This window comes from Lagopus leucura, unplaced genomic scaffold (genome assembly GCF_019238085.1).
Source record: "Lagopus leucura isolate 7727_CA_CO unplaced genomic scaffold, USGS_WTPT01 Super-Scaffold_100009, whole genome shotgun sequence".
Classification (NCBI taxonomy): domain Eukaryota; kingdom Metazoa; phylum Chordata; class Aves; order Galliformes; family Phasianidae; genus Lagopus; species Lagopus leucura.
Genome location: NW_024962266.1, coordinates 25,778,407 through 25,806,368, shown reverse-complemented (window position 1 = coordinate 25,806,368; position 27,962 = coordinate 25,778,407). Strand labels below are relative to the sequence as shown.

At 43.4% G+C, this 27,962-nt stretch overlaps 1 protein-coding gene across 7 annotated transcripts in view; it reads right to left on the bottom strand.

The window, feature by feature from the left end:
• Positions 1–27,962, bottom strand: part of FGGY (FGGY carbohydrate kinase domain containing) — a 276,519-nt gene that overhangs the window by 110,459 nt on the left and 138,098 nt on the right. For 3 of the 7 annotated variants that reach the window (XM_042873303.1, XM_042873305.1, XM_042873306.1), the window contains one exon: positions 15,399–15,481. Coding sequence is in view for 1 of the 7 variants with exons in the window: in XM_042873310.1 (XP_042729244.1) it covers positions 5,304–5,369 (66 nt within the window). In the remaining 6 variants the exon portion in view is untranslated. Of the gene's footprint in view, positions 1–3,465; positions 3,638–5,303; positions 5,381–9,155; positions 9,261–15,398; positions 15,482–27,962 lie in introns of those variants that run through there. The other 4 variants (XM_042873307.1, XM_042873310.1, XM_042873308.1 and 1 more) reach the window with 4 other exon arrangements.

Below are 27,962 nucleotides of genomic sequence, written 5' to 3'. Positions count from 1 at the left end.
GGTCTGGATGCAAACTCAGCAGTAACTGGGAGCTGATACCTTACATGTTCAACCCAGATGCTCCTGGGTTTTCCTGAATTCTGGCAGATGGGAAAGCTGCTAACAAGCAGTAAATCGGATTCACTTGTGAAAAAGACAGGAAGTAACACCTCGGCCATGTCAGTGCATCAATGCAAACAAATTAGGCTCCTGAAGCAGTGAAAGGGGTTGTGTGCCTGACTTCACTGAGCTCTGAACTGAAGCAAGATGAGGAGGCAGGAGCCAATGCCTCCCATGTAGCCAACAAGCCAAGGAGTGGCAAATCACTGCTGGACCAGACAGTGAGTCCGGCTGAATTCTGCAGTCCTCCCCTCAGAAAGTGGTGTGATGCTGAGAATTCAAATAGCTAAGTGACAATCCGGCACATCTTAACCAACTTTGAGCCTTGCAAAGGAAAGAAAAAAAAACAACTGAAAAATAAACTGCTCAGGTTTCTAAGAGCTATCCACTAGGAATTCACATGATTTTAAAGACTTAGAAAATAATTTGCTGAAATTACTTCATTAAGTTATGAGAACACCCCAGGAAATGTGTGCCTGCTTACTGGCAACCTAAAAGAACAAAGTGAGCCTAAATCGATTGATTTAATTATTCACAATGAATTGCTTACTTCACTGTATCACATTTAAATAAATGACATTTTTATATAGTGATAAATGCACTGCACTTAATTTCTAAGCTTGTCCTTAATTAATAGTTAACATTAACATTTAATCAATCTGGGAAATGTTAATTAAGAGCTGATACAAAGCATTCGATAGGTCACACAAGCATCACATCAGTGCTTGCATCAATCTCCTACCAAAACTCAGAAGCATACAGAACTGAGCTGGTGCTTGGAGAAAAGGAAAACACTCCAATGTTTGTACCCTAAAGCAGCTATCACACAGCACTCTGCATGCAAAAGGAAGGGTTACTAGGGCAAGTTGTACACATCATCAGCTTTAAAAAAAAAGAAAAACCCACAAAAAAATAGATTTAGAAAATATAGATACCAAAGCCAGAGGGTACACTGCGGTATTGATAGAAACCCTAGCCACTCTCCTTCAGCATCCTGATTCTGCGTGGTAAATTAGGTGCAATACACACTAATCTTGCTAAGCAGGGTCATCTGCTCAAGAGATGAGCAATCAGCTAAAAATAATGGTGTGCCATGAGGCTAACACCTAGGGATATTGGCAAGAAAGCTCACTTTATTTGCTTGGCCCTGGCTCTATGACCTGGTCTGGCTGACAAAAGCTAATGCCTCCGACAAAAAGAGGACAATTCTCCTGCGATCGGTGATTAATACTGCATCTGTCAGCTGGGATACTCACAGCACTCTGCATCTTCCTCCCAGCCCTCGGCTGTAAAAGGAGTTTTAAAACATTCTTATCAACAGATGATGATCACTTTTTAGAGCTGAAAAAGCCTGGCTGCAGGTGCTGCTACCTACCTGCTAGAAGGTTTACAGTAAGGAGGAAATTGCATGAAACTATCCCTGCTGCTGTCTCATGCATTTCCCAGTTCTCCCCTAGTTTGGCACTGCCTTTGGCTGCTGACTCATAAGAAGAGAGTAAGCCACAAGTTGCAAAGCGGATTTTATTTTTTTAAACATAGGCAAATCTTTCTTGCTTTTCACAAACAGCAAAAGGAGTACTTCACTTTGTATCCTGCCTTCTCACACGCAGCTTTACTCCCAACTACTTCCCCTCCCTGTATGGCAGCACTGATTTTATTAATGTATTCTGCTGGTTAGAGAACAAATTTACCAGATGTTAGAGAATTAAGCTCATAGTATCTCCTACTCAGCACTTATAATTACAGCTTTGCATTGAATTCTTCCCACAAACATTTGAGATCTGGAATCCAATCAGCCCATGTATATTTACTCTTTTTTCCTTACTAAGCAACCAGGATGCACACATGTGAGTGACCGTGCAGAACACCAAGCTTGTCTGCATGCTCAAGCAGCATCTATCAGTTTACAAATATCCCTTATTTTATTTCTGTAAATTGATGGACATGAGCAAGAAACCAAGTGTGACAGACCTGAACAGTGAATACAACAGACCTATTAAAAATTGTATTTCTCTAAGCAAAAAAATCACCTAGCATTACAAAGAAATATTTTGCTATCTTGCAGAAAAAGGCTAAAGGTTGATCTTTTCTCAAGTGCAGCAAGCAGCCAGTGCTGTTCAAAGTATGGCTTCTCTAAAAAAGGATCTGATCTGCTTGCAAAAACATCAGTGGATGCCAAGGGCTTTTCTGGAATGCCACTCACATTCCACAAGAAGCACTGTCATCTCCAGCTCGTAAGTGTCACCAACAAGGGAGTCTGCCTAGAGGTGCTTCTTGAGGACCTCTGAACTCAGTAATAAGGCTGGCTGAAAATATTTAGCCAAAGTACTTTGTTAAGAATTTGAAGATGAATGTTCTTATTCTCAATATTCCTTCTGTATAGGAGGAGACTCCAAATTGAAGACAAATGAAGAAATGGACCTGTGAGCTGGAAGAAGCTCTTTCCAGCTCTTCTGTCTCCAGCACAAACGTCCTGTTTTGGAATCTGGACACCAACATTTATTGCCATGTGCAAATGAAATTTTGTTTTGCAGTAAAACTCCATGTTGCATTTTGCATCTATTGGAACCTTTGCCTACAGTATCTGCAGTCAATATAATAAAAACAAAGAACCAGAAAAACAGCTGAAGACAAAGTCCTGCAGGTGAACAGTCACAGGTCAACTCCTTGAGCACAATATTCCTAAAAACACAACAAACTATGTGATGCAATGCAGCAGAGTAGTGAGCTGTAGGACATAGCAGGCAAACTCCTGCGGCCAAGAAAAAAAGGCCCCCAGAACTTCAATCCAGTTTTGTTGGTCTGCTGCAGACTGGGGCCTCATATGTGCAAGTTATTATCTGAGCTTGCAAACAGAAAGAGGAGAAAAAAATAGCAAATTTAAAAAGACATTCCCAGCTTTACTACGTTACAGTCCATGACTAAAACTGCTAACACAGGACAAGCCAAATCTCCCTCCTAACACTGAAAAAGCAATGGTCTCTTTCTTTGCAAATCACAGCAGGGACAGAACGCCTTTTCAAACAAGTGTTTATGATCAAAGAGCTGCAGCATATGATAAATATTTATATGGCCCATTAAATACTAGTCTCTATAAATATTAACCAAAATGTACATGCTGGAAACCACTGACTTCCCAGTTTATCTTTACACAAATGTGCTAGTTTTCCCACATAGGCAAGGAAAAAAGAAAGTGGGGTGGAACTGTAACTTGCAACAATATTAGTTTAGTTTTTTATGGTTTTGTTGTTGTTTTTTTTTTTTAAGAGAGAAAACCCTTAACAGTCTTTTTAAATTAATACAAACAATAAGTGCTAAGTAACCACATGACTGTTCATTACAACTACTAAATTGCATTCACCCTACCTTATTTCATGGTTATCAACCTGCAGGACGTACCTTTCTGTTAAAGCTACAGGACCAGAGGGCTGCACACAAACACACACAGGCTGAAGCTCAGTAGAAGTATTTATCAGCTGCAAGTGTGGCTTACGTGGTTTCATGAGATGAAATAAAAGGAATTGTGAAGGACTGGCACGTCTCCTTTAAACTTTGATCTTTGGAACGCTGCAGGCTGCCTGGATGCAGAGATCATGGGTAAACAGTATGTTTTTAGTAGTGCAGCTGTGCTTTTCTGTGGGTTACTGGGAAAAAGATTAACAGGCTCAAATTAGGCTTCATAATCTTAGTGTGAAAAGATCTAAATATGTTAAATAAAAGGTGTTTGTCAGTTGTAGAAAGGAGATAAAATGAAAGAAGCATTTTTGACATTACATACGAAATGCAATACTGTTGCCTTTCTACGGTTCCAGTAAGCTACCAGAGCTGGTGGCAGAAGAGTGGCAACCACTGTTTGAATGTTCCTTTTCCAGGATCTTTAACTGCTGCGTGGATGGGAAGAGACAAAGGTACATTTCTGTGGGAAAGTGAGAGCAGATGGAAATGCTGAAGGCCAGTATTAATATAGAATAATACCCTTCACTGCCCAAGGGACTGTGCTATAGCTATCAACAAGCACTTATTTTTCCACTTTCCAACAGCAAACAAAACAAAAACAAGGAGAACAGCACACCTCACCTCCCTTTCTCTTCCTCAAACCAGGCACACACAAAGGAGATCTCTGAGATTTCAAAATTTGAGGACAACAAAAGTGGAGTAAACAAAAGCATGCTGAACTAGTATGTTAATCACTGCCTTCTTCACTGTAAACCAAATATTTTCCGTCATCTATCCCTACTAAACTCTGCAGAGCCTTTTCACATCCTAGAACAAGGGGAAGCAGCTGAGTATAGTGGAATGCTCTCGCTTTGGTAGCAGGACCAGCCCCCAACACCCAATCCCATAACACTCAGATTGCTCCTCCAAAGCTTTCCTACTTGCCCTGCCCCCAGCGCTGTAACATCATCTCAATAAATCCTACCACAGGTCTGGAAATATTCTACTACTTTCTAGTATCTGCTTTTTTCCACTCTATAAATTATTCACTATGTACTAATCTTCTGTAATGTCTCTCCATATCTTTTTTTTTTTTTTCCCCTCTCCATGTCCAAGACAAAACCATTACTTCATCACTACCTTCTGCCCTTTAATTCTATCTTTTGTATTTTAAATCCTTTCAAGCCAAACCACCTTCACGTACCCTGACAAAAAGCACATCACGCCCCAGTTCATCCTGCTGTAACTTAACAGACCACTCCAAGCTAAGTCACTTGAAACAAGAAAGTAGCACGCAGTAGAAAAGCAAAAATGACTAAGCAAATTATTCCAATAAATGAGATCCAGAACTCATTTATTTTCAGTTTCTATGCCTACTTAGAGATCTCCAAAGAACAGCAGGAAGATGTCAACATGACCAGTGTCAGCAAATATCAAACTCATAGATGCTCAACAGCGCTGTTTTTCTGTAGAGTCTGCTCTACTCCAGATTTGCCCTATCACAGAGAAGTGATTCTGCCCTTGCAGTCCCACTCTTGAGCTCACACTAGAAGATACAGTCCATATGGCCACTGATGAAATAAGAGCAATAGCATGCTGAACTCTGGTTCAAGAGAGGCACGTGGCTGCACCAGGTGGTGCTCAGGAGCACAGAGGTGTCTATTAAAGGTCAAGGACTTCAAACTATGGGCAATTCCCTATGCATTGGCCCTCAAGGAGCGTTTGCACAGAGGAATCCAGCCTGCAGAAGACTAACGGCTGCTGCTCACCTTGGTCTTCTCTGGAAGGACGCTCAGGGCTCCCATAGCTGCAGTGCACCCTGAGAGGCCCTCCATTGCAAGCACCAGAGACAATGCTGCAGGATGCTCCCAGTTCCCAGTCCCCAGCCACAGGCAGGCAGAACAAACACTGACTAGTTCTCCCACTTCAAGATTTTGGTACTTGACAGCGATAGGACTGCTCCGTTTCTTCCCCAGCTTGCAGCTACGCCTTACAAAAGCAGTCAGTTCAACTCTCTGCTCTGCTGCTTGTCTAACTGCTGGAACAGCAGGAAGCAGCTGCAGCCGGGAGCTCTCAGGAAAAAGGAAGGCCAAGCAAAGAACCACAAGAACACGTAAATTAGAGATGAGGAGCAAAGGCATGAGCTATTAGGGAAATCCAGCAGCTCCAACTCTCATGGGGCTATCTTAGCCCTGCCTGGACAGGGCATCACTTCCAAAGCAGGGTCAGATCCTGCATCCACTGAAGTGGCAAAACTCCCGAATTAGCAGTTCATGATTAGACTCCTGATACTTGTGAACATCACAGGTGCACTCTCAAGCTGCAGGATTTGAATGCTTGCCATAACCTACAATTTGTCAAACAGAGGAAACGTTCATCAGCTCATGCCAAGACACAATTCTCACGCTGGAAAACCGAAGGAATTAGGAGGGTATAGAGCTGCACCCTTTCTTCTCCACAACCTGAAAACTACAATCATACAACACATGCACACCAACGTATGTAGATCACTCTCTCCTTCACACTGCAGCTGCATGCATCCCTGAAGGCTGTTCTAATGATCTGGCAATCAGGCATCTCCCAAATGACAATGCAGAATGCTAGAGGCTCTGGAAGAAGATGTTCTTGCTTACATTGACTGTGAAGGGGGAAAAAAGCACAATCTGGCTATTGTAGAGATTGTAGCAGTAACAGCTTCAGACTAGCTGAAAGGAGGAAACAGGCTCCAAAATGACTGACATATCCAAGTGGTCGGATCCATCCACTTATTAATGTAATGCTAAGGAAGACGACCTTTCTTATTCACGTCCACCACTCTATCCTAACCCACACTGGGCAGGTAGAACAGCACCAGTTCACTGGTTGTAAAAGTGCCAGGCTCCTGTGTTGTGACTTCTGTGTTGTTGCAGGTTTTTTTTATTCTATGTTAAAACAAACGAAGAAAATATCGCCTAAGTTGTAAAATACAAGTTGAAGTAAAAGATGGTTCAAAAGGCAAGGACAGCTCCTGTAGCCACACATGCTCTAGCTTTAAAATGCATTCTGCAGCAAATAAGCCTTGATATCACGAGCTTCAATGCAGGCACCTAAGCTCACCTGGGTAAATGAAGTCATTATGCTACTGTAGCTATCAAATTAGTAGGTTAGTGCTGATACTGTAACTTTTCATACTGGTAGCGTTCAGTGCTCCATCAAGAACAAGCTTGGCCCTAGCTGTGCAATTATGTATCAGTAGATCAGTATAAAAATAATTTGTTCTGAGTCCGTAGCTTTACAAAATGACAAAACATCAAAATTAGCATTTTGGCTGAAATCCACTGTGTTTCCCATCAAGGCTTACACATTTAAGCAACATCTGAACCAACCGTCTATAATTACTCCTGGCAGATCCTGGAACACTTAGGCCAGTAGGTAGACGCAATAGTGAAATCAATTTTTAAAGACATGCCATAAACCACTTCTATTAAAATGCTCAGCCCAGAAGCAAACACGTCTAGTAGCTGAACGCAGGGTTTATCATACAGTATTTGTTCACTCTTCCATGGTAAGAGCACGGGAAGAATGGTAGCTGTAGGTAATCTGTCACTTCAAAATTCCACATTTATTTGGTCTACAACATGGAAAACACCAACCTTGAAGCTCCTCTCACAAACACCCACGAGCAAGTGAGGCTGAGCTAGGTCAGGTTAAAAGAAATACATTATGCCTATAAATCAGATATCTATCTAGATACAGCATACAAGTATAACATGTCTACATCCACTTCTTTTGTTAAGAATAACATCTGTTCATCTGAATGCAGTGAGTAATCTTCTTCCTCCCTTCTCCCTACATACACAGCTCTTACTGGGGGTGGGGAGGTTATGAAGGGTATTTGTTCTAATACATGCAAAATCTGCCTTGTTAATGATCCTATCAGACTGGTAATTTCAAACTTCTACAAGGACAAACCCAAATGGGTATCAGGCCACTGCTTTTCCATGTGCTTCCTTCAGTGACTTTTGAAAGCATCTCTAAAGCCATCAGCTTCTAAACTTGCTTGCATCAAACAGCTGAAGGTCACAGATTTTCCAACATCATTTTATGTACAGTCTGAGTACTTTCCACTTCACACGTGGAAATATAGAGGGGAAAACAGTAGGCAGCCCAAGACACCAACCTGAAGGTATTACAAGAGCCAGACAACGCTGACCAGAGACTTCCCTTCAGAAACAAAGCTCAGAAACTCATTTCTACAAAGACCACACCACTGCTTTGATTTGCTTTGACTTTGCAGGCCAGGCACTTCAATATTCCAGTGGCACGTAGAAGGGAAAAACTGCAACTTGAATCATCACTAAAACCCAAGACACAAAGCAGGAACACACAGGGCAGCTATTCTGATCCTCTCCTGTAAACCCACAAGTTCTCAGACAGCAGGCCAACCTTTAACAGAAACAAAAGAAGGCTTAAATAAAGCCTATGGGAAGAGAGAAGGCAGACTTACTAAGGAAATTCATGAAACAAACAGTGTGAGCATCTTTTCTGGGGAAGTGGATGATTTATTGAAAAGAACCGGTATTTTCAAAAGATAAGTTACAAATAGCACTGTAACAAACGCACAGCAGTGTAGCAGAAGTGGCTACGAGTCCACAAGAATATCACTAGTTTATTTAGTCTCTCCTGACACTACACATTTATTTCTGCCCTGATTCTTACAGCTGGGAACAGCTGTACCTACAAGAATCCAATTCCCTCTGCTTTCTCCTTTCATCCTCCTGTCCCAGGCACCTCTCCCTCCCAGAAAGAAAAAGAAGTTATAAAGAAAAGAGGGGAAAAAAACCACAAAGCCTTTTTTGCCCTATCCCGACACACGTAGAAAAGAGAACCATTAGCATTTGAGAAACTTCAAAAGCACGGTATGTTTTAGTATTAAATATCAGCACTTTTAGGAAAGATGATTTCAATAAACTAAGCAATCGGCTCTCTGGGATGGAGGGAAAAACACGAGGGTGAAAAACAAGGAAATCGCTTTTGCAGTAATGTCTCCATCTGCTACTTTTCAGGAGACGCAGAGCTACGAGAGCCCCCTGCCCTCCTTCCCTGATGCTTGTTTCTTAAGTGCGCTCCAAAATCTCCCAGGACACAGCGGATGAAGCAGGCACACGAGGCGGACGCATCCCACCTGCCTATTCGGGTCACGCGAGCGCTGCCGTTGGGAAACGAGTGGGTAAATGGGGGAAAAGCAGCGGGGAAGCCGGAGCTCCAGCACGGCGCCAATAGGAGGAGGCGCCCATAGGGCACAACGCACCCTCAGGCGCTGCCGGGGGGAACGGCGCAGGGCGCGCTGCACACGAGTGTCTGGGCTTAAAGTCAGAATAATAAAGTAGTACATTTTTATTTTAGAAAGCAGAAAATGCGACATTTGTCAACAAGCAGCGCCTCGTGAACAGGGCAGGCGCTCTGTGAGCGTTCCCGCGCCAGGCCGGGGCCAACAGCAGCGCCGCTCCGCGCCAACGCCGTTAACGGTCGCAACGGTCGCCGGCGGCGCGCGCGGGGTCACGCGAACGCGCCCGCCTGAGGAGCGGCCCCGCCCGGGCTGCCTGCCTAAGGGAGCACGCCGGCTTGCGGCGGTCACTTACTTGTCCAAACTGAAACACTATCTGAGCTGCTCACACAAACCGCGCTTTTCCTGACAGGGCGATTTCCTGCTCGCGGGCCGCTGCCGGGAAAGCCGCCGCCGCCGCCGTCGCGCTCCCCCGCCCGAGTCGAGGCGGACGGCAGCGCAGGCGCAGCCGGGCCTCCCCAGGTCGGCTTTGAAGGCCGGCAGCTGGTTCGCATTTGGGGACCCTGATTGTTTTTAAAAGCACCGTGCCCGGTCAGGAGTTCAGCTGTGTGGCTGCCTCGGAAAGGGAATAGTAGTTGTCTTCCATTTAAAAGTGAATGAAACGGAGAGGGCTTCGGGTCTTAATGTTTATTAAAGGGGATGACGCTGTCTCAGCTGTAGGCTGGCTGCCCTCACAGCACTGCAGGAATACAGGGGTGCTGAAGCGCTTGGCTGTAAGCAGCAGGCAGCTGGGGAGGCAACCACGGAATGATGGGTCCGAAATGAGCACCTCCGATCTGCACTCGTTGCTTCTTAAATAGATAAAGCAGGCCTGCCAGCTGGGAGCTTTCTGCCATCCCACTGAGAAGGAAAATGGGCCAGCACGATCCTCCATGTGCAGCCACGCTCCTCCACGTGAATCACAGAATGGCCCGGGTTGGAAGGGATTCCAAGGATCACCAAGTTCCAACTCCCCTGCTGCATGCAGAGCCACCAACCTCAGTATTAGACCAGGCTGCTCAGAGCCCCATCCAACCTGGCCTTGAACATCTCTAGAGAGGGAGCATCCGCAGCCTATGTGGGTTTGGAAGCCACATTCCTCACCTCCATACTCCCATGTCCCAGCCTGTCTGAAAGGCCCCCAGCGAGCCACCATGGATTTCTCCTCTTACCCTCCTCATCTTCCACATCAGGAAATCTTCTAACAAAAAGCTCTCTTGCAACATTTCCAAAATTTTCCCACTTTGGCCCAGGCAGAAATAGTGCAAGAACAACCTTGCTCAGGGAAAGATGAGTGTTGTCTTGTGGTCGGAGCACAGGGTTAGTGGTCAGGGGCTGTGGGTTCGCATTCCAACTTGGCCACTGAATCATTTTGAAACCTTTGCTAGTCACTTTTTATTAGCACCAGTTGGTAATTTTCCGTTGGAATAACTTTCTGACAGAAAACACCACTTTACAAAACTGGTATCTTTGTGCAAATCGACTTTCCATTGGGAATACCTTGCATCTTAACAGGGCAGGAAAGGACATGAAACCCACACTGAAATATTCATTGTTTTCCTGAGTTAGTCCAAATGTTTTGCTTTGAATTGATAGATTTAAAAAACAAATACCACTCTGCTGGCAGTAATTCCAAGTCAGCTCATTGCGCCGTGGGAGTTTGTGCTCTCATGCTCTACTTCACGCCCCGGGAGGTCTGCACCTCCTGTAGTGGGATGCAAATGTCTCTCCTGAGCTGTGCACATCATGATCTGAGTCAGACCAGTCCTGGCATGCAGGACCCGGCCCATGGAAAACGTCTGCAGCAGAAGGGACTGGTCTGAGCAGGGAAATGGGCCACGGGGAGAAAGTATAAAGAGCATGGACACAAGCTGTTTCACGTTAGCTCAGTGATCCAAAACAAAGTGCTGTGACTGTGATTTACCCACGTTTTGCTCAACTGAGAAGCAGTTAAATGAAACCCAAATGAAACCCAAGTGAAATGAACCCAAATCTTCTAATATCCTGGACAGTCAAATTCTATAAACTCTTCCACCAACACACTGTGCTTCAGTTTATAGTTCTTGCTCTTCACCCCCCCCCCCCCCCAGCTATCTCTCTTCTTTACTGTTCTGTGCCGGAATCCTATTTCACTGAAAATAAAAGTTGTGATTTCTGTCCTCCATACACTCATGGCTGGCTGACACTTTCTTTTAATATAAATAGCACTTGTTCTCCTCCCACAGTGCATTTGTACACACAGTTCGAACCCTCTTTTGGCCTTTGTTTTGCAAAGTTAGATATTAACCATTTACAATTTCTTTCATGACAGCAAAGTTTGCACTATCTAATAAGCTTTCACTGCACTTATTTCCATCAGGATTCATTTTTTTTCTGTACCCAAGTGAGCATTACACACCACCATGGATAATGTTGACAGTGGTGTCTTGCCATTGACTCATGCAGTGGTAATAACAATTCCCTGAGCACCCTTAGTTACGCACAGAGATCAACATTTTTTTATACCTGTATCACACTGGTATCTCATTTTTTCCAGGTCTTTTTCCTCCAAGTCATAGCAAAAATAAGAGGAAAATAGATATATATTTCATTTAAGTTGGAAGGGACCCTTAAAGGCCATCTGGTCCCCCTCCCCAGCGATGAGCAGGGACACCCACAGCTGCACCAGGTACTCAGAGCCCTGTCCTTGATCCTGGGTGTCTCCAGGGACAACGGGGCACCACCCCCTCTGGGAGCCCTGTGCCAGCGCTTCACTGCCCTGATCATAAAGGGGCACATTGCACAGCACGGTGTTATCAGCAAACTTGCTGAGGATGACTTGATCCCACTGTCGATGTCACTGATGAAAATTTTGGCCAGATTCACTTAAAAAGCATCCTGTTACATTTTCATTTGAGAGTAACTAATGAAAATTCCCTGCTAAATGTGCTTTCTGAGAGACAGGAATGTTCTTTTCTTTCTCATGATCACCCAAAGCCCATATTTTAAGCCACAGAGCTACTTCAGGTAGCGTAAATCAGCCTTGCTCTGATACGGCCTGCAGTCCTCTCAACCAGCATTGAGGAACAATTTAGTGTTTTCAGATGACAGTTGGCATCTTTGAAATATTCTCTTTTACAGAACTAGACTAGATGTGACACTTGCTGGAGAAAAAATCTTGCATAAATCTGTCCAAAAAGACTCACTTAATCATATTACTTCACTAGCAGTGGTAACCTTTGGGGGCCAAAGTCCAGACAGGTTGAGAAATGGCACATGAGTACATAAAGGTGACAATTCCATTAACTGCAATCAAATAGGAAGGTGAATGGTGAGATAAAGACAAATGACTTGCTCTACAAAGAAAAGAAAATATGTGTGTGAAGGGGAAGGAGACAGAATGAACACTTTCCAGTCTTGTCAAGGAAATAAAGCCCCACTCCTGCTCCACTGAGATCCACACACAAACATCTTTCTGCCTCCCTGAAGGCAAGGATCCTGGTCTGCTGGTGAATGGTGGTGGGAGCTGTTGTGCCAGGAGCACACGTGTGCACAAGAGGAATGTCCCTGCAGAAAACTGGGCAGTCTTGCTGCATTGCCCACCACAGCCATACCAGAAATGCAGATACTAGCTTACCTTTGAAGGCAACTGGATCTTTTCCAACAAGCAGAAAAATCACTGCATCCAGTGATTCACAATTCTCAGATGTACCAGACAAGTTTTTTGTGGTCCAACTGGTGCCCCAGAGGATGAATAGGAACAGCTTTGGGACTTTCCTTTGGCCTCCAAATCAGAAGGCATGGCTATGTACTGCTGACTGAAACTACCACAGGAAAATGAAAGTGGTTGTGCTGGTTCAATGCCAAATTGCAGCACAGATGAAAGCTGCTGGGAAATATTCCTACCCAGTATCTGTGAGGCCAGGGATGGCATCAACAGCGCTGCTAAGACAAATTCACAGTACCCAGGTTTTTTTCAGAGGAAGAGGAATCTTAAAGAGAACAGCCATGCTAGCTATAGCATTGCTTTGCAACGCTGAAATAAAGCCACAGAGATCTGTTCTCTTGTAAATCGCTCTTAAATTTATATTGAAGGAGAAATGAATAATATATAATCCATCTACATAACCACTTTCTTTCTCTTTTGCCATTTCCTCACTTAGATATGGTCTTTTCAGGAATTCCTATGCCAAAAAGCTCATCTAAAGCCAATGCATTTAGCAAAGCAAAACAAGCAGATAAGTAAATTGCTTTACTCACAGCAGAACTGTAAAAGGATTGCATCTCTGAGCATTCAAAAATTCTGCTTACTTAGATATTGATTAATATAACAATTGAAGGGAAGAAAAGATGTACAAAGAACCACGTAGTGTGTATTTGCTTGTGCAGCTTATACAAGCACCCAAAGCAGATGGAAGTCTCGTTCTTAAGCAGGATAATACTGGAGTAGGAAACTGAAGTTAGGAAGTGCTCTGGATGAGATGCTTTTAAGCAGTCAGATCAGGACAGGGAGACAGGGAAGGAAATATCAACTGACTACTATGTCACAAGAACAAGGGATTTCTGAGTGGAAAGAAAGCTAAACATTCTGAGAAGTGTACCATAGGAAAAAGAGGAAATTTCCTTTTTCCTGTTTTTAATAGAGATGATCAGTTACTCTTAAACAATAGAGCAGCTGAGATGGAAAATCCCTTTAGAGCTTTATGCAGCTCTAAGTATAACTAATAAAATGATTCAGATTTCATCAACCTCTGAGCCATTTGCTTAACTTTTGGGTAGTTCACCTTCTAATACAAAATTCAGCAGCTGATATAAACAAGCATGCAATATTTCAGGCTCCTGCAAAATTCCAATGTCTTGCCTAGGCCTGTTCCTGCCTGCCCTCTTGGCTGGATACCAAAAACCTTTATTCTCAGGGGAGTCAGCCTTCCAAAAAACCACTTGGCACTCGAATCAGCGCTGCTCTGTTTTCCTAATGCCTACTGCAGGCAAGATGTTTGGGGCTCTGGTACCCAACAGTTGAGCATTTCAGAGAACTCGGGGATTTTTCTTTTGAAACCACACTGACAATGCCATAAGAATAAGTGAGGCTCTGTGACGCTGTGTGAGTGTGGTGGGAAGATGGGATGACTTGCTTGCTGTACAGTGGTCTACAAAGGGAAAATGCACACACCACGTCCTCTATAAACTGCCTTCTGTGATGTGAATGCTGAAAGTTCTGGCTTAGAGTTGTGTTTTCATCAACTGGCTCCCCCCGGGAAAACTGCCAGGCTGCCACAGATTATGGTAAGAAGAAGACACCCCCCACCAATGCTTGGACAAGAATTCCACTGCTGCAGCACGGTAGAGGGCTGCTCAACAGTCCTTGCACACACTTATTGCTGCAACCGCTCACGTTGCCAGCCTGTGAAAATGTCCTCTTTGCTCCCCAGGTTCAGGCAGTGCACACAAGGCACAGCTTTGCTTATCCCTTTACCCTCTTTGCATATCTCTTTACACTCAGTGTTTCCTGAGGCCACTGCTGTCAGGGTCAACTATGACAGTGCAGCCTTTGCCTGCCGGGACAGAAGCCTCATGGCAGGTGTGGGCAGGCAGGTTGCAGTCCCAGGCACCAGACCTCACTGCAGGAGCAGGCAGATGGCTCTGCTCTGTCTGGAGGCAGACTCATCAGACATCTTCCCTCTCAACCCATGGCAAACCCAGATGCACAAAATTCTGAAACCACAATCTGCTGAGCTGGAAATGAATTTCACAAGCCAAGCAGTGAAAATCTCTTGAGCTTCTTAAATTTCACAATACCTTAAATCTCATGAAAAATAAGTAGCAGAGGTTAAATATTTTTCTGCAACAACCTCTCAAGAGTTTTGAATTGAGTATAACCAGCGTATGCGAAGTAGTTCGTTACAGAGGTGATGTATCATAGCGATGCCAAAATCCAGACAGCACAGAGAAAGGTAGAAAATGACTCTAACCCTTGAAGCAGCATGTCTTGTCTGCTTTTGTGGCTGTGATTTCCTACAAAAGGCAGATCCTATTTTGCCCTTTGAATTCAGACACTTGTGAACACAACAAGAGTTGAAACACCATCAGCATCTGCTAATTTGTGACAAACACAGCTGTCTGCTCTCCGAGGGTAAGGTTGTTAACTGGAATCTGTACTTTCAAGATTATAAACAATCCGCAGCCTTTCTCCTAAACTCGTTGCAAAATGTACAAATGACAATAATCTAAAGTCAGCACTGTCAGCTTTTAGAATCTGAAATTCAACAGGGGCACATGCAAGTACATATTAAGAAATTTGTAGTGTCATAAACCCACCTGCACATCGTACAGAAAAACTGAAGAGCACGAGATACAGGAATAAATTCACCATATATGTAGATAGTTCCAATGCAGTTATATTATTTTCCTGTTCTGCATACAACCCAAAACAAATTGCTAGTAATTAAAACATGATCCTGATTGCAGAAGTTTTGCCCCTAGGGAAGTAATTTTCTATCACAGAGCAGATTCAGCCCTGTTGTAGCATTTCTGATTTTCATGCAATTACACCGTTAATCAATTTTGCCCCACAACTTACCCACAGTGATGCAATTCAACTTCAAAGGGACAAGTTATGGGGTTTCCTCCTGACTCAGGCCAAGTTTCTGGAACAAGGAAGGTCTGTAAGGGAGACAGTTTGAGCGATGTTTCAGTCTGTCATTTAGGAACATTCACATATTAAAAAATGTCACGGGATTTATATTGTAACATCTTGGATGTTAGAATTACCTGCTTTTTCTTCGCTCCTTACAGATACATTCTGAGTAGGTGCTCACCAGAAAACAGGGCAAATACCAGATAAATGTAGTGATATGATTAGAGACAGCTGTTAGCAGAAAGATACTGGGGATCCAGATAGTTCTGCCTCGTCTTTGTTGTGTAGATCTATGCTCTGAACTTAATACATTGCCCAAGCTTGTACTGTATGATAACAGAATGTCTGCAACACTCGGAACCCTGGAGGAAAATATAAAATATTTATTCTCCAATATTTTAGGTGACTTCAAGTATTTTGGGCAGGATTGATCTCACGCTTGTGAGATTTATACTTTGCATGACAGATGGAAATCAGAACGCACACACTGATGCTCTCACTGGTGTTGAAAACTTCTGACTTGTGTATAAAATCAGTGAAACAGAGCTGCAACACTTCCCTCCTCCAGGGGCTAACCTGCTTTTTCCTGATACATGCAGCTTCACAGGTCATGGCCCAGAAAACAGGAGTTTCCTCAGCAATTCCTGCCTACGTGAACCAGGCAAGTGGGATGCTTTCAGAGAACTGGGGGCGATTATTCCATTCTCTCTGCAACTGTTTGAGTTTCCAAAACAGCATGAAGCAGATGTCCAGGTTCTTGCCTAAGGCTTCCTAGGAAAATTAATGCTATTTCGAAATCGTATCAGAGACAAAACTACTGAAAGATACTCAAGCTTGGATCAGGAAGGAAGAAGAACGTAGTAGCTTTTGACATGCCCATTGCTGAGTGCTCTTATGAGGCAGAATATCCAGTGCACCACATCAAAAATTCCTTTAGACTATTGACACAATGTTAGAAAGAGGTGGAACAAGACGGTAGACACAAGAGAACTATCAAAGGTACATTTTAAATTTCCTGTCTACATTCTGACACTGAGACTTGATGATCAAGGGCAGGTAGCGACAGGATGAGGGGAAATGGCTTCAAACTGGAAAAGAGTAGATTTAGACTGGATATGAGGAAGAAATTCTTTACTGTGAGGGTGCTGAGACACTGGCACAGGTTGCCCAGTCAGGCTGTGGATCCCCTCTCCCTGGGGACCATTCAAGGGCAGGCTGGATGGGACTGTGAGCAGCCTGGTCCAGTGGGAGGTGTCCAGTGGGTGTCCAGTGGGAGGTGGCCATTTTTTGCCCTTTCTGTCAGCTACAGCAATGAATTGTGATGAATCAAGATGAACATTTGAGGAAGGAAATAAAATTGTAGCTGTACTCTTATTTTAGTCTATTTCACGTCTGATTGTTTTCAAGAGCAGGACGACAAGACTGGTTGTGTAACTCCACCCTTGTGATGAACTGCCAGGATCGTTGTTTACGAGCGTGACCCAAACGCCGGAACAGCTTCCTCACCTACAGAGTGCTGCAATCCCGGAAATACCACGGGATGTCTTCACCAACATCTCCTTCCCATCAGCACCACGTGCACTGGAAAGAACATCCCGAGAGATACAGGACTGAGAAATTAGGATGGCACATAATGATCCCATGGGCTGCAAGCATTTCCCTCGATAGAGTCATGGCCACCAAGGGTCAGGTCTGTAGCTATGAAGCAAGCCTGCAGGCAGGGCTTGACCCCGTGCTGGTGGGCATATAGCAAACTGCATGTGCAATTTGTATACATCCATTTGTAGGTTCTAATGCTATAACTCGATTTTCCCCACATTATCTTAAAGTAAACTGAAGATCTGGGGAGGGAAACGAAGCTTTTACCAAATGAAATGCATTTTTCAGAGCTCAACTGCAACCCTCCTTGATCATCTATTACAATCCGAGCGCCATGCTTCAAGTTTACCTTCCACACCTTATCTCTTTAAATTGACTAGCAGCTCAAAATTTAATCTAAAGCTAATTTGTGTGCTTTTTTTTTTTTTTTTTTGCTTTAAAAATTCCCATTGAAAAGTCATCTACTCTGCCAGATATAGGAGGTCAGCTTGATATGGGAGAAAAGTATCCATTACTCTTGCTTTGCTTTAATATGTGAGGGAAAGGAAAGAAATCCCAGATAGAGTTGAAGATATGTCTGATTGCCATCCTGTTAGAAAATATGTATGCTCTAAATCATATCACTGAGTTTCTGATGTTGCTGAAAACTGACACCAACTCCACCATCTGAATAGCTTTGCATTTTCACCCAAGAACAATTTTCCCCTTCAGAATAAACACCTCCAGGGTTGAGACTTCAGCTGCTCCATCCTGAGCTAGAGAGCTGTTTTTCCAAGCTGCTGCCTGTATTGGGCTTCAAACCAACACTGAATGAATGCAAAGAAGGAAGCCCAATACACAGCAGGCTTAAATATATGGAGGCTTTGGGGTTTTTGGAACATCAAACACTTCACAGTAGAAAATATTTGCAATTTGGTATTGCAAACATTTCCCTTCCCGCTGCAAGGTTAATTTATCATAGAGGAATATATTGTTCTCAGACAGTATTGCTAGCTGGTGGTGTTCTTGTTACATTAACTTGTTCTCAACCAGAAGAAAATTAAAGTGTCACCCGCGGTGAAGGCTGCCTTTGTGAAATTGCCTTCTTTTATGTCATGCTCCTATTTATTCAAGGAACCAACTCAGACATTGAGAGTAAGGCTAAGGGTCTCAGTGGTGCTTTTGACCTTTCAGCTATGGCCTTTCCAAGGTGTTCTGCATTTTAGCATCACCCTTTAAGTGTTACATTTTCATCTGTAACCTGTTGCTGCATTTATTCCACAAGACTATGCAACAGCAATCCAGAACCCGTGACCACAGAGGCTTACTGGTTGCAGCTCCTCCTAGCACAGCTTCCAGCAATACATCCTTGTCATTTGCAGTGCATTTTGCCTTCAAAAACCTCACTGGTTCTCTGAGTTGAGTAACAATGTTGTTCTTACGCCCACTCAGTGTCCTTAATATTGGGTAACAGGAAACGAGGGGACGAAACAAGCTATTACTTCTGGTTCCTAAGGCCTTGAATCTTTAAGCTGTAGTTCTATGTGGGTATCTGCTCTTTGACAACACTTCCCATACTGTGTTTCAGCCAGGAAGATGGATGTACCTTAGTAAAAGTGAGTCATTCACTGAACCTAGGCCAAACTCTGAAGCAAATCTGGGCCAGTTTATTGCCTCAGGAGGAAACCTGGTTTTTGCATGAATTAGACGTGAAAATAAGCAGAGCCTGACTGACATCTTCTCTGAATTCCATCTGTAAGGGTAAAACCCAGCGGGCAAGAGCCTCAGGCATGACAAAAATGAGGAGGGGAAAATGTGGCTTCCTGTCTCCCCTCCAAGAACCGAAGACACACTTTACTCAAACTTAGGGTAAATTGTTAATTATTCATATGCTAATTAGCCAATGTTTATAGAACGTCCTATATATGTAAATTGGAGTAAATGTGCTTACATTTTTCCTGCAGTCTCTGACTTTCATTCTACAGCAAAACAATCCCAACTTGTTACGCCAGTTCTCTGGCCAGGCACTTCTTACAGCTCTGTTGCTAAAATTCCCAGCTCAAACTGCTCAATTGTATTTCCCTACAGAAATTTCTGCTCCGGTTTCTAGTTGCTTTAATTCCATCACAGATCGCATTCTGTTTAATGATAATTTGATTTTGCATTGCAAGACCCAGACATACATTAGGAGGTCACAACCTTTCCATTTATCTCTTAAAGTAACTATTTTTTCCCCAAGTTCCATCAGGTTAAAACAGTTAGCAATTTTTCTCCTTGAAGCGTCCCTTCAGCTTGGCCAAGATATATAATAGATCAGTGTAGCTACGAATGCATTACAACATTAGTCATCAATTAGTTTTAAACCATCACAGTAATATATCATTTATCTAGCTTGCTGTAGCACTATTGTGAACGTTTAATTTTTTAAAGGCATCTTGATTTTTTAACCTGACGGCTGCATCCTCCTTTTGTCCCCTGTACAGACATCTCCTTAAGGAACAATAAAAATTAGATTTGTTTGACCTGCACTCAGGGTTCGTTTAAGCGAGATGGATTTTAATTGCTCTGCCTACTTCACCAGACAGCTTTTTTGTAATATTCCAGACATTTACGCACTGTCTTTCTCCTTGCTGCAAGCAGGTGTGTGTGCCCACAAATGCCTGTGAAGCAGCTCTCATTCATTTCACATCTCTGACAATCCTCTGGGAAACTGCTTACTCTGAGGTATCATTGGCATCAAATTAAGAGCCCGAGTCAATGCCACTCATTTCTTCCTAATGCCAGTTTCTTTTAAGACTCAACCTCTTGAGTGGATAATCCTGAAAAATCTTTGCTAAGCTCCTTGTGCTCGTGTTGCCATCACGTTGTGCAGATGACTCACCTCTGCATCTCCTGATAGCGAAGATGTGTACAGAGCCTGACCCGTCTCTCCCCAAGCTCACATTGTCCTTTCTACCATCTGCACGCACTTGACTTACATTTATGGTTCGAAAGAGTTTGGAGTATGAACTAGCCAAAGCTGAGAGAAGCATGCCTACGCCACAGATATTCAGTATCTTGAAGGATCTCTAACTTCAACTAGAAAGTCACGCGAGCAAGTTATCACAGCGTTGACTCAGGGCCGAAACACCCTGACTGCTCTGCCAGCTCAGAGCAGAGGCAGCATGAGCTCACGTTTGCCCACAATGAACCTTATTTGCTCCAGCTGCTCCACAGGGAGAGGAGAACCTCATGTAGAGTTCTCTCCCTGTTGATTCTCCTCTTCCACAGATGATACAATCTGATGATGATGTCCTCTGTCTTTCCTCTTCTCCCCACTCCTAAAAAGGAAGTTTTGGCTGTCGAGTTACCAAATCAGCATTAAAAAATGGGCCTCCTAAGCAGTTATGTGTGCCTACAGCTGGTTCTGTTCTGCTCTCTGTGGACACACACATGTACTCAATTCTCATTTGTGCTGGATGCCTATTAAAAGAACAAATCTGTGAGTGAGGAGGGTCCTTTTTACCATGTCAATGGAAGTGAAATACGTAAATCTCATGCATGCTGAGGGAGAATGTATGCTTAAAATGCTTGGGAGAACAGCTGTGAAAAAGAATAAGCTGTCTGTATAATGCTGCACAGCGTCATTGATCCAACATGCTAAGCTGATCCTCACGCAGTACATTGTGCTTGCGTTACACTGCCCACTGCTCCATGTGTGGGTTATTCAAAATACACAGCTTTTCAGACAGTACAAAAAAAGAAGCAAACTTGGCTTCTTCCATCACAATATAAGCAGCGTGGTTCACAGCAGCCAGGAAAAACTGGACTGGAAAGAACTATTCCAGCAAGGGGCCCTGTACAGCGAGCAGAGGTGAAGGTCAAGGCGAGCCTGGAAGGCACTGCAGGGATCGGAGGGGCTGCCTGCCTTTCCTATGCTGGGCAGCCATGTTATGGACTGGCATCATCTTCTGTGGTGCCAATATTTTAATCCTTCTTTAATCTGCCACTCACTCAATCTGAAACCCACTCACTTGGGAGACACCTCAGAGTGAGACCAGTGTGTGATGACAGGAGAACTACGAAACACCGAAATAACATTAGGAGTTCTACAGGAGACTAACAAATGAAATCCACTTCATTTCCTAAAAACAAAGCAGAATTACGCACTTGACCAAAAAACAGAGTGCAACATCAGAGTGCAAGGTACAACTCTTTGTAGCTCGAGGCATTCTTCTTCCACCTGCCCATCTGAGCCAGCACCTGAGCCCCAGCATAGATTGTGCTAAGGGTTTCCCTCTGGACGAGATGGAGAGGCAGCATAACATGTGAGTTGTTAATTATGGCATCAATAGAAGAAATGCAGACGTCACATTGAGAGAAATCTTGTAAAACTTGTACATGATTTAGAAACTGTGAATACAGCAATGACATCAGGAGAGAGATGGGAGCTCCAATGCACTTAATTTGAAGACGGTCACATAATTCTTCCATTTCTTATTGTTTTCTTCCCAGGGCTTGTATATCCATCAATAACACACTACATTTTTTACTTCTCTGACAGAGGTACTGAAAATCAGAGCCTATTAATTTAGTGCCAAACAAAACCAGAAATAAGGCCTGGCTTCAATACTGCAATACAGGACCTCTGAGGATGAGATGCAGCAGGGCTGGAGTGCTCAACAGTCAATGTGCACCCAGGAGTCATATTTGTTCGAAAAGAAGTCACGTTACTTAGTTTCATTGGATACGTCCAGCTCATCTAGAGTCTACTTAAGCCTTGGCAAACCTCTAACTCAGAGACTTAACAAAAATATTAATGTAGACTTTTTTTTATATTATCACGTTTCGTAACAGCTCCCACCTTTGCAACCTAATACTTTCTCTTTGGAACACAAAGAACTATTGACTCATAACTGGACTGGGGTGCCAAAAACTCCCAAATTTAGAGATGTTTGGAACAAGAGAGTTTGCTTCAGACCTATCCACAACAGCAAATTAAACACAAGTCATCATCTGTGTGAGTGACATTTTCAGCATGTCCAGAGCCTGGCGTGAGCAGCCATTCCTTCTCCAGTAAAATTTACAGAATTTGCACATTGACAAGTATTGAGGTAAACCATGGTCCAAGGGCCAAGTGCATAAATTAGCCCTGTCCCCTCCCTGCAGTAAATTACACATATACACACTGTAGGTTGGCTAACTATGCTTTTGGCAACTTGAACAAGTTTCTGAGAGTGCGTGTTAACAGAAGGGGAGTTTGTGTCATGCTCATGCATTTACATTTTCTTTTCTAACATTTCATTGCAAGGAATATGTTGTACATATTTTGTTTCCCTCCATTCATCAGATCCTAGATTAAGCAGGAAAAAAAAAAATGGTTGCATTAGAAGTTTTGGCACGTATTGCACTTTCACAGCAGAAATGGTGTCACTTGTAGATTGGGTTGGTTTAAATTATGTAGATCAGTGTAAGGTCAGCAAGAAGTGCTGGATTAGCATCCTCAGATACTGCGATCCTAACCTCATTCACAGAGCAAGTCCAGATCAAGAGGTGTCAATTAAAGCTCCATGCACAATGCTTCTTCCATGGAAGACAGCTGTATTTCCTCGGGAAATCCAAGTGCTCAACATCTTCCATGAGCCCTCTGCTTGTACAACAAAACAAAATGACCAGCTGGCAAGATGGAAAGGGGACTGACACTCTCTTTTCTTCTTTAAACACTGTCAAGTTGTCTCATGAGCTGCAGATTTGCAGTAGTCCATGTACCTGTGAAATATCTGAATCACTGTCTTCCATGTGTCAAAACGATGCCATTTCTGGGCTGTTCCATCTTCCTCCCACAGATTTACCACATTTTAGGTAAATTACATGGCCTAAAAACCCAAATATGTTTTGCAGCTCTGACTGGGTATTGATGACTTCTAAAAACATCAGACAGTGAATGCTACCAGGAAACCCACATGTTGCCCCAAGGGATGCAGTTTGCACTCCAAGCGTTCAGCTTTCAAACTGGATTATCTGTGGCAAAGCTTTTCTCTACGACCCAAAGAACCAGTAGAATTATTTTTAATTGAAGGCTGAAAGCCTCACATAATCAGATGACAGAAGAAATCGGGCTTTCTGACAAATGGAAAACACCAAATGATTTTAGATTCAATCACAAAAGAACTAAATGCTGTGTATAAGTCTCCTCCTGAAAACAAATTCAAGCAAATCCAACCTCCTGCCAGGCTTCTCACTCAGCCCAAGCCATCTTCTTGCAAAATGCCTTTGTATCCCATCTTCCAAACTGTCTGATATATCTGCTCCCCCTCAAATCCTTGCACAAATCCTTTCCTTGGGTCGGTAGCATCCCAGCTTTGTGGCACTCCCCAGCATCCCATGGAGCAGTTGGAGGCTGTGCTGCTTCACACACAGCGTGCTCAGGCTTTTCCTACCATGTCTTCAGACTGTCCCAAGGTCTCTTATGCAAAGTGAGAGAGATGAAGAGCAGAAGCCATTTCAGGACTGTGTGATGATACTGGAGAGAGGTCAGAGCTCAGCTCCACACCTTAGGTCCCCTGTATTCACCTTGTAGCAAGCAGAACTGTTGTTCCAATATGAGATCCAGAAATTAGTTCATTCCAGAAATAAAAGTGACAGTAAAGGTTTCCTTCCTCCCAGGCCTTTTCTAAAATTATGTCCAGGAAAATGAATTGACTGCTAGGGGCTGGGCAGAGCATTCTGTCCTTTCCTTTTGGCAGTGTATGCTCAGCCCTAGTGTGGAAGTGACCAGGGAGGGAGAGGTGTATTTACCTGGAGAGGGAGCAGAAGCAGTGACAAATAGAGGGCTGTCAGTCCCCAGCCAGCACAGGATGGCTCTGCCACTCTGTGCAGTCAGGGATCTACATTCCGGAGCACCACTGCCTCCTACAGCAGCTCCCTCCTTGGCTTTGTGCTCCTGCTTCCTCCTGCGCCTCATCTGCAAACAGAGATTTGCTGCTTCACCATCCCTTCCCTCCTCTGCAATTAGGACTGCATGCCATTAATGTCCCTGAAATACAAGCCTGAGTGCAATTCCCAGACACACGGCCCTGGAGACTCTTCTCAGTGCACACCACATTTTAAAAGAAGTGCTTTCTCTTAAGCTACTCTGTCTTATTCCCAACAACAGAAGAACCTGGTAGCAACCACAGCAAACTCACAGTAGGAAAAATATCATTAGAGGAGTATTCAATGTTCACAATAATCCCCTTTTCTACAGTTTAGCAGAAATGCAGCTGGCATGGCCCAAGTATAAAAACCAGTCCTTAGAGCACAGCAGAAACCCCTGACACAGAATTTGTCAAATTCCAGAGTTTCTGTTTCTGTAAATAAAAAATGTCACAGGGAGAATATACAGAGGACAGTGATGTGAAAGGCAATCAGGAAATTCAGGGTCTGGTCGCAGCCCTGGTTGCAGATAGGTACCTCGGCTCACTCTGTTTCCACTTTCCATCTTCAGAGCAAAAAAATGATAACAAAAATCACAGTGAAAGCAAATGAAAAATATCTGCCTCATGATATGGCATACATTCGTATGCTTAGGTATGCTAAAGAAGAGGTTGTTTCTCAACCTACAATCACAGGAAAGGGAAGTAGAAAGAGGGTAGGAGAACTGGAACAGAATTTGTTGTAGCAAATCCAGTTCCTTAAGGAAAAAAAACAAGCTGAAGTGCCAGTTTCAGAGAAGCTAAGCGTGCAGAGACTCAGAGCCTGCTATAAAAAGTCATAGAGTTCGTATCAGGAACGCAGGCTATGACACAGAGGGAAGCGTGGCCATCACTGCAGAATAAGCCGACACACAGGTGGAGCGGGCTGGAATTACCAGCCGAGTTGCAGGCAGGTATCGCAGCAGGTGCACTGACAGTGAGGATGATGAACGCATTTTCGGTTTGGCTGGTGATGAAGCAGGAGTCCTGCTGACTAAGAGTGAGGCGGCGCGGACGGTGACTGTGAGGCTGCGCTGCTCCAGGGCGAGACGCCTGCGTCGGAACGCCGCTGGGACGGCCTCGGAAGTAACGCGACTGCTGGGGGTGTTATCTGCAGATCTCGGCTGATTCCAAAGCTGTGCTGAAAGCCAAGCCCCCGCCTCAGCACGACTCTGCTCCACGGCTCCTTGACGTGGCGCATTCACCAGCAGGTTCAACCCGTAATTCAATTAGTCGAGTCAATAGGACAAACGCATGCGGGAACAACTGAGTCACCTTGTCGTGCACTGAGCTGAGCCCATCCCGGAGCTGCTCCCCTGGCACTGTGTGGGGCTCTGCCAGAGATCGGGTCCTCCATCTGAAATACCAAACCCTGCCTCTGCTTTGCTCCACAGACCCCGCTTAGGTGGACGTGCCAGGTGATGTTTCTTAAACACTCAGACATCGATGGAGACAAAAATACTGACAAGCATCAATGCAGATATGTCACCTTGCCAAATTTAAGTTACTTCATCCCCATTGTGCTTTGGCAGCTTTCACCTGTGGCTGACTATGCGATTTGCTGTAGCAAAAGGCCATGAAAAGGCTGGTTCAAAAAGAAAAAGAAAAAAAGCTGAAGAGAAGCTGAGGTTGTCATACTCAGCAAAGTAATATAATAAACACCTATCAAGAGGAAAATACATGATAGATGCCTCTGGCAGTAGAATTCCTAAGAGCCGCACGAAGTACAGGTTACAAGAAAAAAAGACGAAGACATAAAGAAGTACAGATTAATTTGGTCATGGCAGAGCAGCAAGAAAAGCAGCTGGTTCTGATATTTGTATTGACAAAGCTCTGGCTAACTATCAAATGTACCCTTCCCACCCAGGAATACTTTGGACTTGAAGGGAGCATAAACATCCCTTATCATTCTATATCATTAATTACAATTCTACTGTGTGTCCAAATGCCAGAACATTAGGGATTGAATTCCAACACGATGTGGTCCCAATCATTTAAAAGTAACAGCGCATTCTGCCCCACTGTATTCTCCTTACAGTTCACATGGGGAGAAGCATGACCTGCCATATGGAAAATATCAATCAGAATAAAACATTTGTATCATACTTTAAGAGTCGTTCATGGTCTCCCAGTGGTATTTGCCATAAAATCAAGTAAAAGGAAGGTTGTTCAAGCACTATTAAACTCAGAGACTGTGAACGGATGCCCATCTAGTTTTACTGCAGTCTGGTGTAGTCTTTCTTAATGCAACACGCACATTTAGCAGCCTACAAATTCCATGGATGACTTCAGTAAAAGTGGGAGGTTGTGCTACCAAAGGAGAATGCGAGCCAAAGATGTTCTATTATCCATGTCCTATTAAAGGTCAGAGAGAGCTCTTACCTCAGTTCTATAATGTGACCAGAAACTTAATTGAAAATATACAAAAAGGTTATTAATAAAGGTTATTAATAAAGAGATGAAGCCACAGTAAATTTAATATAGCTCACAGAAGGACTTTTTCTAGAAAGAGAAGGTTATATAGATAGATAGATAGGCCTTTAATTAAGGTGTATAGCTGAGTTAAGTGTAAATTTTCCAAGCAAGCAAGAAGATGAAAAACTGGTAATTGCTTCCAATTTATATTATAAAAATCAGTCATGTTCATTTTGCTTCCTATGACAGCCTTACTCCATTCTAAAGTTCATTCACTTAATTGGAAGGGAGATATCTCAGTAAAATCATAAGGAACTGAAGAAAGGGACAGACAGAGTGGAAAAATTGAACAAACAGCACTTTAAGTGAAATCATTTAAACCCCTCATCCAAGATTATCAAGAGATTGTTTGCTGCCCTCGGGGGATATTTGTTATCAAAGGCGAGTAGGAAAAGATCAGAAATCAGATCACAGAAAAGTCTCAAGTGGTCGTTTTGAACACTGAACCTTAAGAAGACCCCATTTCTAAAACTGCCGTAATTTTTCCACATCTCACAATCAGCATAGATGAGAAACTCGAGGATTTCTCTCACAGAGACCTCCTGCAACAACAAAATGCCTCAGTTAAGGATCACCAAAATGTACCCATGCACAAAAACCACATTTGCTTCAACCAAGTTCTTCTCTTGCACTTTTTCACAGCTCAGAGTTGAAGGAGTTTCATACCCCTCTTCATGCAACTCTTGTGGCATTAATTGACCTCAGGAAGATGAGTCTTTGTGGCTTTGGGAGTTATCCAGTTCCTTACATGGAAATGATACTTGGTGAGTTAAGTGGCAAATAACAAGCAGGAATGGTAAGAGATAACATTTATAAATTACAGTCCCGGAGAATAATTTACAAGTAATTTACAAGACCAAATACAACCTCAGGAGCACTTGCTGACTACTTTCAAATAGCAAATCTACATCTCTTTTGCAGGTAAACTGCCTCTAAAAAGATTAACTTGAGGGAGGGAGGTATTTAATTTTCAGTATGAGTATTCACACAGCATCAGTGATATCAAGAAACCTGCCAGCCTCTCTCCTCCTGACAAAGACTTACACAGGACAGCTGTTTCCACATCTACTGTTAATGGATAAGAGATAAAATTCTGTAATTATCATCCACAAAAGAGCACTGAATTTTAATCTTCCGATAAATAAATCAGTATAACTGCACCATTAATATATTCCTGACTTGGACAGTGGGCTCTGCTGCAGACAAAATCACTGCCAGTGCTGTGCACAAGCCTCAATGAACGTCATTTTAACAACCATCCAGAGGATCCAGACAGAAGACAGCACAAGTGGGGAAGGCTGAGGTAAGGCACTGGTAAGTAGCACAGAGCTAAATCTCTCCCTGTCAGATGTCTGATGATGTTACAGAACTTACAGGTGGCTTTGGTTTTCCATCTTTGGTCTCTGTAGGGAATGGACGTGGGACACTGCTCCATCATTAGAAAGAGAAGGTAATAATGCTGTAATGCTAATAGCTTACAAAATTCAAAGTAACCACGGTGTGAAAATATTTAATACTTTCA